The sequence below is a fragment of the Drosophila erecta genome, unplaced genomic scaffold (genome assembly GCF_003286155.1).
Source record: "Drosophila erecta strain 14021-0224.00,06,07 unplaced genomic scaffold, DereRS2 tig00000126-arrow-pilon, whole genome shotgun sequence".
NCBI lineage: Eukaryota > Metazoa > Arthropoda > Insecta > Diptera > Drosophilidae > Drosophila > Drosophila erecta.
In genome coordinates, this window is record NW_020825209.1 from 7,890,416 (window position 1) to 7,901,899 (window position 11,484).

Below are 11,484 nucleotides of genomic sequence, written 5' to 3' on the forward strand. Positions count from 1 at the left end.
GCCAGCAATGTCATGGCTATCGCCGGGTGATCTACATCCGAGGCGATTGGCTTGTACCGGATGTGCTGGACACGATTGCGGCGGCTATAAATTGCCCGGCGGCGATTACTGTCCGTCCACTATTCACAAGAGGAGCAAAAATGAGGCAGAGCAACCGGATGACGACGACGTTGAAGATGACCAACCTCCTGCTGGCACTGGCCTGCGTCGCCATGCTGATGGGATCGACGATGGCGGACGAAGAGGAGATATCTATGAGCGTGGACGAGGTGGTGGATCTGATAGAGCCCTTCGGCGAAGGCTGCACCCCCAAGCCGTTGAAGGGTAAGTGCACCGCTGGGCATACCGCATCCTGCCACTCCATAACCATGCCACATCCGCAGTGCACATCGTCGAGATGGTGCTGAACAAGGAGGACGCCATGCACGATACCAAGTGCTTCCGCCACTGCATGCTGGAGCAGTTCGAGCTGATGCCCGCGGGTGAGATGCAGTACAACGAGGACAAGACCGTCGAGATGATCAACATGATGTTCCCGGATCGCGAGGACGACGGCCGGCGCATCGTCAGGACCTGCAACGAACAGATGAAGGCGGAGCAGGACAAGTGAGTGTGGTACACTAGTACACGAGATGATACATGAATACAAACACGAACTTCCAGGTGCGAGGCCGCCCACAAGATCGCCATGTGCATGCTGCGCGAGATGCGCTCCTCGGGCTTCAAGATTCCCGAGATCATGGAATGAGCTCATTGTGCTGCTCGCTGGCCCACCATTGCAAGTTCTCCTATTTTTTTTTTGTTAGTGATTCAGTTCGATTTAATTACCAAAGCTCGAGAACCCGAGGTGGTTTCCTAAACTAATAAAGCGCCCAACCAGCCAACTAATTGCTGAATATTTATCGGGTGGCGTGGGAATTCATACGTAATTTGGTATGCGAAATAGGAGGGATTGTGTTTTAATTCCATCGAATGTGCAAAAATGGAAATGAAATAATTTATATATGGATTTATTCAAATCAATTACGAGTGGGCAACTAAAATTGATCTAGTACTACAAAAAGGTGCGTTGCCATCACTAATGTCTAAAATTTAATATATGGGCGCATAGATCACGAGTTAAGATCTCTAGTGGCAGTTTGTGGTGCGGATGCCCATGGATGCCCTCTACCAGACCAGCTTCACGTTGTTGCGCTCCAGCTGGCGACTGATGCACTGGTTGAAGAGGTGGGCCGCCTCGCAGGAGTTCTTGGAGGAGATGCCGCGGCTGCAGGCCTGCGCCATGCTGGAGCTGACGGCGATGGCCATCTTGTTGTCCTGGGTCACCAGGCTGGTCAGCTTCTCCACCTGGCCGACGTTCAGCTTGTTGTCGCTGTCCATCTGGGCGCGAATAAGAGGTATTAATACTATTTAGACATGGCTGTGCCCCACGTGCCCACGGCTACTCACCAACTTGATCTTCTTGAGCACGCACTCCACCAGGCACTTCTCCTTCTCACTGGGATTGGTCACCTTCAGCAGCGGGCGCTGATCCCTGGGCAGCTGCAGCTTCTGGATGCACTCCATCCTGGCCGTGGTGACCAGCTTCTGCACCTGCGGCAAGTTGCGATCGATCACCGCCCATATGGGCTCCACACCGGTCTTGGGAAACAGCTTGGTGAGATCGAAAGCCTGGTTCTGGCCACGGACGCAGTGCGTCTGCAGCAGGGCAGCGACCACGAGCGTCATAAGCGGAAGGGCTGCGGCTAGAGTGGATGGCTTCATTTCGGCGGCTGCGTGCTCTTTGGCTCTGCTCTTGCTGGGGCTCTTGGCTTATAAAGTGACCCATGACCTCACCATAGTCGTCTGCACATGGCTTTATCGCTCGATTTTGCTGATTGCGAGCATTTCTCCAGTGCCAAGTTCATTATTCTCGGCGTCACCCCCGTTGGTCACGCTCCAAAGACGATCTTCGACTTGGCCAACACTATCCAGCAATGTGTCACTTCACTCGAGACAATGACAGTCGCATTGATTTAGATCACTAATCTGGAAACCTGATAGTTCTGCCAAGATGTTGCACCATCTTAACCCATTTGAAAATATAAAAAATAATTAAAAATAAGTTAAGCCGCTTCCCTGAAACTCGGTCATTGGGTTTTATGTACGTATTTTATGACCCGGACCAATTTCACGGATGATTTACTATGAATTTAATACTCAATCACACAGACTTCCGACCTGCTAAAGATCTTAATGATACTCTCACCAATTGGAATACAAAATTAGCATGCAACATGCCCACACGACACTGATACTGGCATCTATTGGAGTCCATAATATAGATTGCGTGCTGAAGTATCCACCGATGTAAGGACAAACAGTCTGACTGGAACTCAGATTGCGATCACTGGCACTCGAATTATCAGAAAGTCGGCAAGCCGACGGGCAAAATGGGCAATAGGCGGACATATGAAGGGTATATTATGGCCTAAACGGCCAATTTGCAGGCTACAACCGCACTTCCCAGTTTGCCCAGTTCCATATAATTATATAATCGTTCCATGGCCCCGCCAGTCACAATCACTCATATCACCTAGAGCTGTTGAACAATTTAATTACAAGCGGCATTTCCCATTTTGCATTTCGCATTTTCATTTTCATTTCCATTTCCATAGCCATTCCCAATTCTATATCCACACCATTTGCAGCGATTTCATGCCAGTCACCAATTAGGCAGGTAAGTGGAGATCGGTGGGCCATCTCATCTGACAGCGGCAGTTCCAGCGGGGTGTCACTCGTTCACACGATGCCCAGTCGAGGGCATCTCCGCCGGATCCCGTCCCATCCCGTCCAGAACGGCGGAGTGGAGTAGCGTGGAATTGAGTGGAGCGGAGTGGAGTGCCATGTGCTGCACATGTAGTTCATAATTGCGCGTAATTGCCGGAGCTGCTTGAGACGCGGCTGGAGATAGGCGATGGATCCGATCTGTCAAGCCAATCACGGGACTCGGCTTTGGCAATAGCTCCTATAAAACGCCGACGTCGCCAGCGACTCGCATCCAAGTCAGAGTTCGCACGTCGCGCAGTCCAATCGCAAATAGAAATGTCGCATCTAGTTCACCTGTCCGTCCTGCTCCTCGTGGGCCTCCTCTGCCTGGGCGCCACCACCGGCAAGCCGCACGACGAGATCAACAGGGACCATGCCACTGAGCTGGCTAACGAGTGCAAGGCTGAGACCGGAGCCACCGATGGTGAGTCGTTGGTCAGATGGTCATCAGTGGGGAGGATCCAATCGGGATATAGCAGCAGGAACAGTTTATTCATGATCTATCTAATACGATCCATCACTTACAGAGGATGTGGAGCAGCTAATGAGCCACGACTTGCCCGAAAGACAGGAGGCCAAGTGCCTGCGCGCCTGCGTGATGAAGAAGCTGCAGATTGTGAGTGCTGCTCCGGCATGAAGGCGCTCCGCTCACCACCTTTTCACTCCCATTGCAGATGGATGAGTCCGGCAAGCTGAACAAGGAGCACGCCATCGCGTTGGTCAAGGCCATGAGCAAGCAGGATGCGGAGAAGGAGGACGCTCCCGCCGAGGTGGTGGCCAAGTGCGAGGCCATCGAGACACCCGAGGATCAGTGAGTAGTGCTCGCCGGAGTTTGTTAGCCCAGTTCCGGACCATAATCCATTGCCATGGTTGCCATTTCCAGTTGCGATGCTGCTTCCGCCTTCGAAGGATGCATTTACGAGCAAATGAAGGAGCACGGACTCGAGCTGGAGGACCACTGAAAGCAGATTTGAGACCCTGGACGACCCCGTTACTGCATCACAAGCGCCCTTCTGGAATATAACCAACTATTTTTTTATGTGTATACTATGATTAGTTCTTAAGTGCTTAATAAACTGAGAAACTGCAAACTTGATTGTTTATTAGATTGCGAAAGTTACTCATCGGGACCAGCAATTTCGTTGATTAGCTTACAATCTTTATTTTAAATACAAGTATAATTATTTGTATATAATATCCTAATCTGGGGCATATTTTTAAGATTCTTACATGCTATAAATTACTACCTGTTGTTCTTCGTGTGTGGTTTTCTCCAGCTGTTATCTTGCGGAGAAAGTCCCGACCAGACATGCGAAGTCGTATCCTAATCAATTAACACATCGACGACTCCACACGTTCGCACCCAGCTACCCTAAATCCGTCCTATCTCTCCGACTCAACACAATCCGTCGTTAATAATATTTATGTCCTTAGCCTACGCTACAAGTATAGTGTGCTGCCCGAGCTCAGGGAATTCGCGTCGAGAAGACGGCGACTGTGATTGCAGACCGTCTACGCCAGGCGAATTCGCAAGAATCCCGGGCACTGGCCATTAATCCTATTAGTTAGTAGCTAGATGCGGTGCACAGGTTCGTACGCGATCTATGATGTGGATTTCTAGATGTTTTCCATTTCCAGCAAAAACGATCGCGTAAATAGCCTGACTAAACACAGATAGAGGTAGGTAAACAGATGGTAATAAAAAAAAATATAATTGGGAGAAAAAAAAAGAGTAATTGTAACTGAACGTGGAACTGTGTCAGGCTGCTCTATCCTAGCTTACGTTTATGTTACATCTTTTTTGTTTTACACCATCCGTTGCTGTTAGTGTTTGATTTCCTTATGCAGGCTGGCAGTTTCCTATTCCCTACATGCTTTTTGTAAGCCGCCAGTGGGCACCCGCCTCCCGTTCCGCGACCATTCGAGCGGATTGTCAGAGTCAGGAGCGGGGGCGTCTTACAGGAAATAGTCCGCTTGAGGCTTCTTCGAAGGAATGCCGCGGCTCTCCTGCGGAGCCGCCTCAAAGATGACGAAGTCGCGGTGCAGGTACTCGTTCAGCTCCAGAATGGCAGCCACATTGCCGCAGCTGCATGTGAAGGGATGACAGAGTTAGCAAGACAATTTCCAATTTTCCCAGGAGGATGACTCACCGATAGCAGTAGTTGGGTGCCGACCAGACCGTCAGGACGGTTTCGTTGAAGTGCCACTTGAAGCCCTCCATAACCAGCTGGTGTGCACGGCAAATCATGTCGATCTCATTCGTGCGGTTGAACTGGGAGACCACGTCCGAGCCAAATAGATAGCCAGCACCGCGCGGCGACACGCCCCAGCCGGTCTGGTCTTCCGGATCGCTCCAGAGCAGGTCACACATGGGCCCGTCGTGCGGCACCTCCTGCTTGCGGTCAATACTGCGAATCTGGTCCAGGTACTGGATGGACGGCGACAGGCCACCGTGCACGCAGAATATCTTGCCGTCGATGATCGCCGAGAGGCTGAGGTAGTCGAAGATCTCCGTGCAGTACCGCCACACGGCAGTCGATCCGTATTTGCGCAGACACTCGTCGTAGAAGCCATACACCTGCGTGATCTGGCGCGACTCGTGGTTGCCCCGGATCAGCGTTATGCGGTCCGGATAACGCACCTTCAGCGCCAGCAGCAGCAGAAACGTCTCCACGCTATAGTAGCCGCGGTCCACGAAATCGCCCATGAACAGGTAGTTCTTCTCGGGCACATCGCCGCCAACCTTAAACAGCTCCTTCAGGTCGTAGAACTGGCCGTGGATGTCGCCGCACACGGTCACGGGCGAGTCCACACGCTGCACATTGCCCTCCTCCACCAGGATCTCGCGGGCCTTGGCGCACAGTGCCTTCACCTCGTTCTCCTTGATGATCTCGCAGCGTTTCAGCTGCTCGATCTGTCGGTCAAGGTCGCTGTAGTCGGACATCTTCACCCGGAGGATGGCGGCAGCCGAGGCAACGGGAAAGCGATGAATCGGACTGCAGGCGTTTACAGGGCGGGGACAGTGTCGTTTGTTGTTCACCGGACTGGAGTGAGAAACAAGGTTGCAAAAGAGAAGAACTATGAGTTTCTGGTTGCTTGACTGATACTACTTTAGTACTACTTTAGTCGTGCAACGCAAGCCAAGCGTTAGACCCTGTGAAGTGCAACGGCGTACCTGCACCCCACAGCTAAGAATCAAGACAATTTAACTATAGTTACAGAATGCACCAACAATATAAACACACACATTTGCGTTCCCTGCTATGCCACTTGTTGAAAAAGTCCATGGGGCTATTTCGCAAAGAAAAGTAAATAAACATGCCAACGAGAGGAAAGGCTATATTCTCTATATAACTTCGTTTAACTGACACTTTTAGTGAATGCGTACACTTTTCTCTAGGATGCGAATGTTTTAAATTAGAATTTCGGGACTGTAGCTTGGTCCTTTGCAGAAAGTGATCCGCTTGAAAGCCGCATATCTTTCACAGTGGCTGCGAAACTGGAAGTAGGGTATCTTACAGTCGGGAATAGCCTTCCTTTTGTTTGTGTTTCGTGTTTTGCATGAGCCGTACGTGCGTCGGCTTTGTGCGGGTGCTTGTGTGTGTGCGTGCCCGCGCGTGTGTGTGGCTTGTCGCTGGCGTTTTTGCCGCGCTCAATTTCCACCGTCTGCCGTGCTTTTCCTGCTTTTCCTTTCTGTTTTCCCAGAAACACTACTTACTCAGCGCAGTGGCGGGCTATCTCGACAATCCTTTTGCTGGTAGCTCGGCTCTCGTGCTCGGGTTTCAATACAAAAAATGCACATCAAATTTTTTGGCAACCGGGTTTCTGTGCGGAGCTGGGTTGGCCACTTGGGATTGTATCGATATATCGAGTAATGGCACTCATCGAGTTCGCGGGCTCGATAGTAGGCGATAGCGCTAGGTGCATGAGAAGCAGGGATGCCAATATTTTTCTAAAAAAAAAAAAGGACAGATTGAGAAAAATAACGGAAAAAATAGCCTGAAAATTTCAAATTGTATACGAATAAACATAAAAATATATATCCCTTTCAGTGTAGGGTATTCAATTTCTTAAAAAGAATTTTATATTGTATTTTAAATATTTTTTATGAATTATTTTAAAATAAATATTATAACATTTCAAACACTTGTATGAATAACATTTGCCTGGTTATTTGTTCAAGAGGGATGCCAATGTGATCTTGCAAGTAATCACACTTAAGAACACATACACTACACATACACTCACTGCTCGACCGGTAAGAGGGATTACTTGAAATATTTTGTGACTCTAAATTAGAAGACATGCCTTACTGTCTTCACTAGAACTAGTTGGAAATTAAAGGACTACAAGAAAATATGTTTCCCAAACAAATATTAAAAGCGGCAATAACTATGTGTTCCGACAGTAAGTGAAACGTTCTTCAGGCTTTAATTAAGACAATTTTTACTACTTTCTGCAAGTAACACATACACTACATACATACATGCATGCATGCGTGCATGCATACATACATACATACATACATACATACATACATACATACATACATACATACATACATACATACATACATACATACATACATACACACATGCATACATACATACATACATACATACATACATACATACATACATACATACATACATACATGCATACATACATACATACACACATACATACATACATACATACATACATACATACACACATACATACATACATCATACATACATACACACACATATATACATACCTACATACACCGGTACATACACTACACTCACTGCTCGACCGGTAAGAGAGAACTACTTTGCAACTCAAAATTAGAAGACATTCCATACAGTCTTCGCTAGAACCAATTGGGAATTATAGGGCTACAAGAAAATATGTTTCCCAAACAAATATTAAAAGCGGCAATAACTATGTGTTCCAACAGTAAGTTAAATAATATTCAGGCTTTATTTAAGACAAATTTTACTACTCACTTTAAAGACCTCACTATTTCACTCACTAATATAAGTATGACAAAATAATATATTATTATTTAATTACTTACAGCTCGAGCTTAATTTAGTAGCACTTTGTATCAGGGATGCCAATATTTCTCTGAAAAAAAGGACAGATTGAGAAAAAAAAACGGGAAAAAAGGCTAATTGGCATCACTGATGAGAAGCCTTTTACACTAATATCGATACGTCAATTTATCTCGATTATTTGAAGAAAGGATATTTATGCGATTTTCGCGCGTTTTTGTTTTTTTAACTACGCCTTGGTAAAACAAATTATCGACTTATAACGAGAACGAAAACAACGTAATGCTTAGGTTATACTGCTTACATCGATAGGACTTTTACCATTACCAGTCGGCAACCTGGGTTGGTCTGCTCTCAAGTTGTTTTCAACATCTGGCAGCACTAACATTGTTTATATTTTATTTCACAAGTTCTCCACATTTTATACCGAAAAACCGCTCTAAAAAGATGCCCAAGGAGAAGTCCAAGCACCGCAGTCGCGACAGTCGGGAGCATCGCAGCCCGGATCCGAAGAGCAGCAGGAACAGGGATCGGGGTCGTGAACGCGAGAGGGGAAAGGAGCGTGACCACAGGGACCACAGAGACAAGGAACGCGATCAGCGCAGGGAAAAGGAGAAGGACAAAAACAGGGACAAGAAGCGGGAGCACAAGAGTCGAAGGCGCCGGTCCTCTTCCTCTTCCTCCAGCTCATCCTCGTCCAGTTCGACGTCCAGCACGGCTCCCGGTGGCCCTCGTTCGCCGCTGGCCAAGAGCTCGATGAAACTGCTTAAAACGCTGGAAGCCCGTCGTCTCATCGAGCAGAAGGATCGCCAGCGAAAGAAGGAGGAGCTGAAGGCCCATGAAACACCCGAGGAGAAGCGCGCTCGTCGCCTCCGCGAAAAACAGGCCAAGGAGCAGCGGCGTCGCGAACGAATGGGCTGGGACAACGAGTACCAGACGTACTCCAACGATGACAACCCGTTCGGCGACTCCAATCTCACCTCCACATTCCACTGGGGCAAAAAGCTGCAGGTGGAGGGATTATCAAATCTCTCCACCAAAACCGTAGAGGTACTGTCCTTGCAAAAACAGTTGGAAAACCGCAGAGAGCTGGAGAAGGTCAAGAAACGGCGTCAGGAGAGGGAGCTGGAGCGGCAGGTGCGCGAGGATGATCTAATGATGCAGCAGCGCGCCAAGGAGGCGGTGCAGTTCCGCGAGTGGCAGCGTCAGGAGGATCAGTTTCACCTAGAGCAAGCACGCTTACGCAGCGAAATTCGCATCCGCGATGGTCGTGCCAAGCCCATCGATCTCCTCGCTCAATATGTGGCCGCTGGGAATGCGCCGCTCGAAGATTCCCTCGAGATGCAGATGCACGAGCCCTATGTTCTGCTTAACGGCCTGCCCATGGATGAACTGGAGGACCTGCTGGTGGACATAAAGGTATACGAAGAGCTGGAACAGGACAAACACATAGATTTCTGGAACGATATGATCACCATTGTGCAAGACGAATTGCAACGCCAACAGAAACTGCAGGCGGACAACAGTGTGCTCAATCAACGCCGGGATGGCATCCACCAGGCGGTGGTGAAAGATGTGGCAGATATCTTCAGGGGGAAGAATGCACAGCAGCTAGCGGAGATGCGGCAGCGCATCGAGGCCAAGATCAGTGGGCGAGCGGATGGCGTGGACATTAGCTACTGGGAGAGCCTGCTTTCGCAACTCAAGGCGCACATGGCCAGAGCTCGACTGCGAGATCGCCATCAGGCCTTATTGCGTGAGAAGCTGTTGCTGCTCAAACGAGAAAACGATGATGAGGTGTTGCAGGAGGAGGTGGTACCAGAAATCAAGGAAGAGGAGATGGAAACCCAGGCCGCAGAGGACCCGGAGGTCGGTGAGCGCTCACCCGAAGAAGAAGAGGATCCCCTGAAGGACCTGCGTGAAGCAGTGCGTCTTTACCAGGCCGGAAACTACAGTCCGCGCTACATACGCGAGGAGGACTTTACCGGCAGACGAGTACAAAACGAAGATGACGACGAGCCGGAGGCAGAAGGAGTCCTCTACGAGGAGGAGGATGATGAGCGGCGAACACAGAGACAGCGTCTGCTAATCCTTCATCCAGAACGAGTGGACACCAATCAACTGACACCGCAGGAGCTGCGAATGCGCAACGAGGCGAGGCAGGGAATGCAGGGTGACGAGGCCGAGTTCAGTGTGGAGACCACCCTGGATGCAGTGCCTCAGCTGGCTACCGATAAATACCGACCACGAAAGCCGCGCTACTTCAATCGCGTGCACACCGGCTTCGAGTGGAACAAGTACAACCAGACGCACTACGACATGGACAATCCGCCGCCCAAGATCGTGCAGGGCTACAAGTTCAACATATTCTATCCGGACCTTATGGACAAATCTCAGACGCCGCAGTACTTCCTCACTCCCTGCGCGGACAACGGGGACTTTGCCGTACTGCGTTTCCACACAGGACCGCCGTACGAGGATATCGCCTTCAAGATCGTCAACCGGGAGTGGGAGTTCAGCTACAAGCGGGGCTTCCGCTGCCAGTTCCACAATAACATCTTTCAGCTGTGGTTCCACTTCAAGCGATATCGCTACAGGCGGTGAAGAATTATCATCTGGTCTAGATCACCTAAACCATCCTTTTGTGAGGACCTATGTTATTTTTTAATAAAATGTAAGCCCACAACGACAGTATTTTAACCGTTTCCCATTTTTAAATTCAGTAAACTATGCATAATGCACATAAGGAGAGTATATCCATATTTATAAACGAAGGGCCATATATCACAGGTTTTGAAAGGGTGCCAAATGTTCCAGCACCGTATGATTTGGTGGAAGCGTGAATCTATCTTATTTAAACAGTCTATGCATGAAAGTAGGTTACTTCAAGTGAAATCACGAGGAGATCACATCACGATGCAGTCCTTTATGGGCTGCTCCAGGACTTTCTCCACGGGCTCCCCGCGCTCCGCCTTCTGCACTTGGGCCAGGACACTCGCGTGTTGGGGAAATGCCAAGCAGGAAAGCTTCGAGTGCACCAGCTCACCGTCGATGGCCACCTCGAAGGCTCCCCGCCGTCCCTGGCGGCAGGATATGTCCAAGTCGGGCGACGAGGCCAGCAGGAACTCGCGCAGCAGGTGGCACTGCCCGCTGAAGTTGCAGATGCCGCTGCAGGAGGATTGATTGTTATGATTATTCTACTCAGTGCTGGCAGTGGCTAGTGATTCTCCTCACCAGTATTCCACCTCCACTTTCACCATTATATAATATTATTCAAAATTAAATCGCACATAAAATCAGCGCTTTGGCATCAGCTGTTGTCGATTTATCGCAGTCGTTATCGCTCTAAATATAAAAAACCGCAAGCTAACACCTTAAGGGTTAACGGCGATTAGAGTTTGTTTATATTTTGTTTTATACAATCAGTTAATACAAGTTAACCAGTAACCAGCATTTGAGGGTAACCAAGTCGCGTTAACTAAGTTTTCACTATTTAACCAAGCAAGGGCGGCGGGATCAACAAACATTTATCCAATAACTTGTTTTTATTTCCTATTTGCTTTTCTTCTCATAATGTAGAAGTGGGAGCTGCCGGCCTGTTATCGTTATCGATATTTGTGGGGTGCCAACTTGGCGC

General features: G+C 48.9%; 6 protein-coding genes across 8 annotated transcripts; 3 read left to right on the forward strand and 3 right to left on the reverse strand.

Annotated features, from left to right (window-relative positions):
* Positions 1-4: 4 nt before the first annotated feature.
* On the forward strand, positions 5-888 carry LOC6550180. Its single transcript, XM_001977849.3, has 3 exons — positions 5-324; positions 384-606; positions 664-888. Exons 1-3 carry the CDS (start codon positions 141-143, stop codon positions 746-748), a joined length of 492 nt encoding a protein of 163 aa, XP_001977885.1. The 5' UTR covers positions 5-140; the 3' UTR covers positions 749-888.
* Positions 889-991: 103 nt separating this feature from the next.
* On the reverse strand, positions 992-2,540 carry LOC6550181. The gene is made up of 2 exons (XM_001977850.3): positions 1,450-2,540; positions 992-1,380 (listed from the first exon to the last, which is right to left on the reverse strand). Exons 1-2 carry the CDS (start codon positions 1,762-1,764, stop codon positions 1,168-1,170), a joined length of 528 nt encoding a protein of 175 aa, XP_001977886.1. The 5' UTR covers positions 1,765-2,540; the 3' UTR covers positions 992-1,167.
* Positions 2,541-2,561: 21 nt separating this feature from the next.
* LOC6550329 (general odorant-binding protein 19d) lies at positions 2,562-3,899 on the forward strand. The gene is made up of 4 exons (XM_001977851.3): positions 2,562-3,232; positions 3,336-3,424; positions 3,483-3,619; positions 3,692-3,899. Exons 1-4 carry the CDS (start codon positions 3,085-3,087, stop codon positions 3,768-3,770), a joined length of 453 nt encoding a protein of 150 aa, XP_001977887.1. The 5' UTR covers positions 2,562-3,084; the 3' UTR covers positions 3,771-3,899.
* Positions 3,900-3,945: 46 nt separating this feature from the next.
* LOC6550330 (serine/threonine-protein phosphatase 4 catalytic subunit) lies at positions 3,946-6,731 on the reverse strand. 3 transcript variants are annotated; one of them, XM_001977852.3, is made up of 3 exons: positions 6,527-6,731; positions 4,959-5,852; positions 3,946-4,894 (listed from the first exon to the last, which is right to left on the reverse strand). In XM_001977852.3, the coding sequence occupies exons 2-3, from the start codon at positions 5,750-5,752 to the stop codon at positions 4,765-4,767; spliced, it is 924 nt and encodes a 307-aa protein (XP_001977888.1). In that variant the 5' UTR covers positions 5,753-5,852; positions 6,527-6,731; the 3' UTR covers positions 3,946-4,764. The 3 variants fall into 3 exon arrangements, with proteins under 3 accessions (XP_001977888.1, XP_026838219.1, XP_026838220.1); XM_026982418.1 differs by lacking the exon at positions 6,527-6,731 and adding an exon at positions 6,328-6,486; XM_026982419.1 differs by lacking the exon at positions 6,527-6,731 and adding an exon at positions 6,056-6,144.
* A 1,467-nt stretch (positions 6,732-8,198) lies between these two features.
* On the forward strand, positions 8,199-10,550 carry LOC6550331 (cactin). Its single transcript, XM_001977853.3, has one exon. It carries the CDS (start codon positions 8,295-8,297, stop codon positions 10,449-10,451), a length of 2,157 nt encoding a protein of 718 aa, XP_001977889.1. The 5' UTR covers positions 8,199-8,294; the 3' UTR covers positions 10,452-10,550.
* A 43-nt stretch (positions 10,551-10,593) lies between these two features.
* Positions 10,594-11,457, reverse strand: LOC6550332 (migration and invasion enhancer 1). Its single transcript, XM_001977854.3, has 2 exons — positions 11,082-11,457; positions 10,594-11,015 (listed from the first exon to the last, which is right to left on the reverse strand). Exons 1-2 carry the CDS (start codon positions 11,105-11,107, stop codon positions 10,754-10,756), a joined length of 288 nt encoding a protein of 95 aa, XP_001977890.1. The 5' UTR covers positions 11,108-11,457; the 3' UTR covers positions 10,594-10,753.
* Positions 11,458-11,484: the final 27 nt, after the last annotated feature.

What these genes read in the sequence shown, in the direction of transcription:
- LOC6550180 (XM_001977849.3), top strand. Translation starts at nt 141, where the DNA reads ATGAGGCAGAGCAACCGGATGACGACGACGTTGAAGATGACCAACCTC. An exon ending in CACCCCCAAGCCGTTGAAGG is followed by an intron (nt 325 to 383) that starts GTAAGTGCACCG and finishes CCACATCCGCAG; the next exon opens with TGCACATCGTCGAGATGGTG. An exon ending in ATGAAGGCGGAGCAGGACAA is followed by an intron (nt 607 to 663) that starts GTGAGTGTGGTA and finishes ACGAACTTCCAG; the next exon opens with GTGCGAGGCCGCCCACAAGA.
- LOC6550181 (XM_001977850.3), bottom strand. Translation starts at nt 1,764, where the DNA reads ATGAAGCCATCCACTCTAGCCGCAGCCCTTCCGCTTATGACGCTCGTG. An exon ending in TGCTCAAGAAGATCAAGTTG is followed by an intron (nt 1,381 to 1,449) that starts GTGAGTAGCCGT and finishes ATTCGCGCCCAG; the next exon opens with ATGGACAGCGACAACAAGCT.
- LOC6550329 (XM_001977851.3), top strand. Translation starts at nt 3,085, where the DNA reads ATGTCGCATCTAGTTCACCTGTCCGTCCTGCTCCTCGTGGGCCTCCTC. An exon ending in TGATGAAGAAGCTGCAGATT is followed by an intron (nt 3,425 to 3,482) that starts GTGAGTGCTGCT and finishes CTCCCATTGCAG; the next exon opens with ATGGATGAGTCCGGCAAGCT. An exon ending in ATCGAGACACCCGAGGATCA is followed by an intron (nt 3,620 to 3,691) that starts GTGAGTAGTGCT and finishes TGCCATTTCCAG; the next exon opens with TTGCGATGCTGCTTCCGCCT.
- LOC6550330 (XM_026982418.1), bottom strand. Translation starts at nt 6,371, where the DNA reads ATGCAAAACACGAAACACAAACAAAAGGAAGGCTATTCCCGACT. An exon ending in AAGGAAGGCTATTCCCGACT is followed by an intron (nt 5,853 to 6,327) that starts GTAAGATACCCT and finishes TTCTCACTCCAG; the next exon opens with TCCGGTGAACAACAAACGAC. An exon ending in GCACCCAACTACTGCTATCG is followed by an intron (nt 4,895 to 4,958) that starts GTGAGTCATCCT and finishes CTTCACATGCAG; the next exon opens with CTGCGGCAATGTGGCTGCCA.
- LOC6550331 (XM_001977853.3), top strand. Translation starts at nt 8,295, where the DNA reads ATGCCCAAGGAGAAGTCCAAGCACCGCAGTCGCGACAGTCGGGAGCAT.
- LOC6550332 (XM_001977854.3), bottom strand. Translation starts at nt 11,107, where the DNA reads ATGGTGAAAGTGGAGGTGGAATACTG. An exon ending in AAAGTGGAGGTGGAATACTG is followed by an intron (nt 11,016 to 11,081) that starts GTGAGGAGAATC and finishes ATCCTCCTGCAG; the next exon opens with CGGCATCTGCAACTTCAGCG.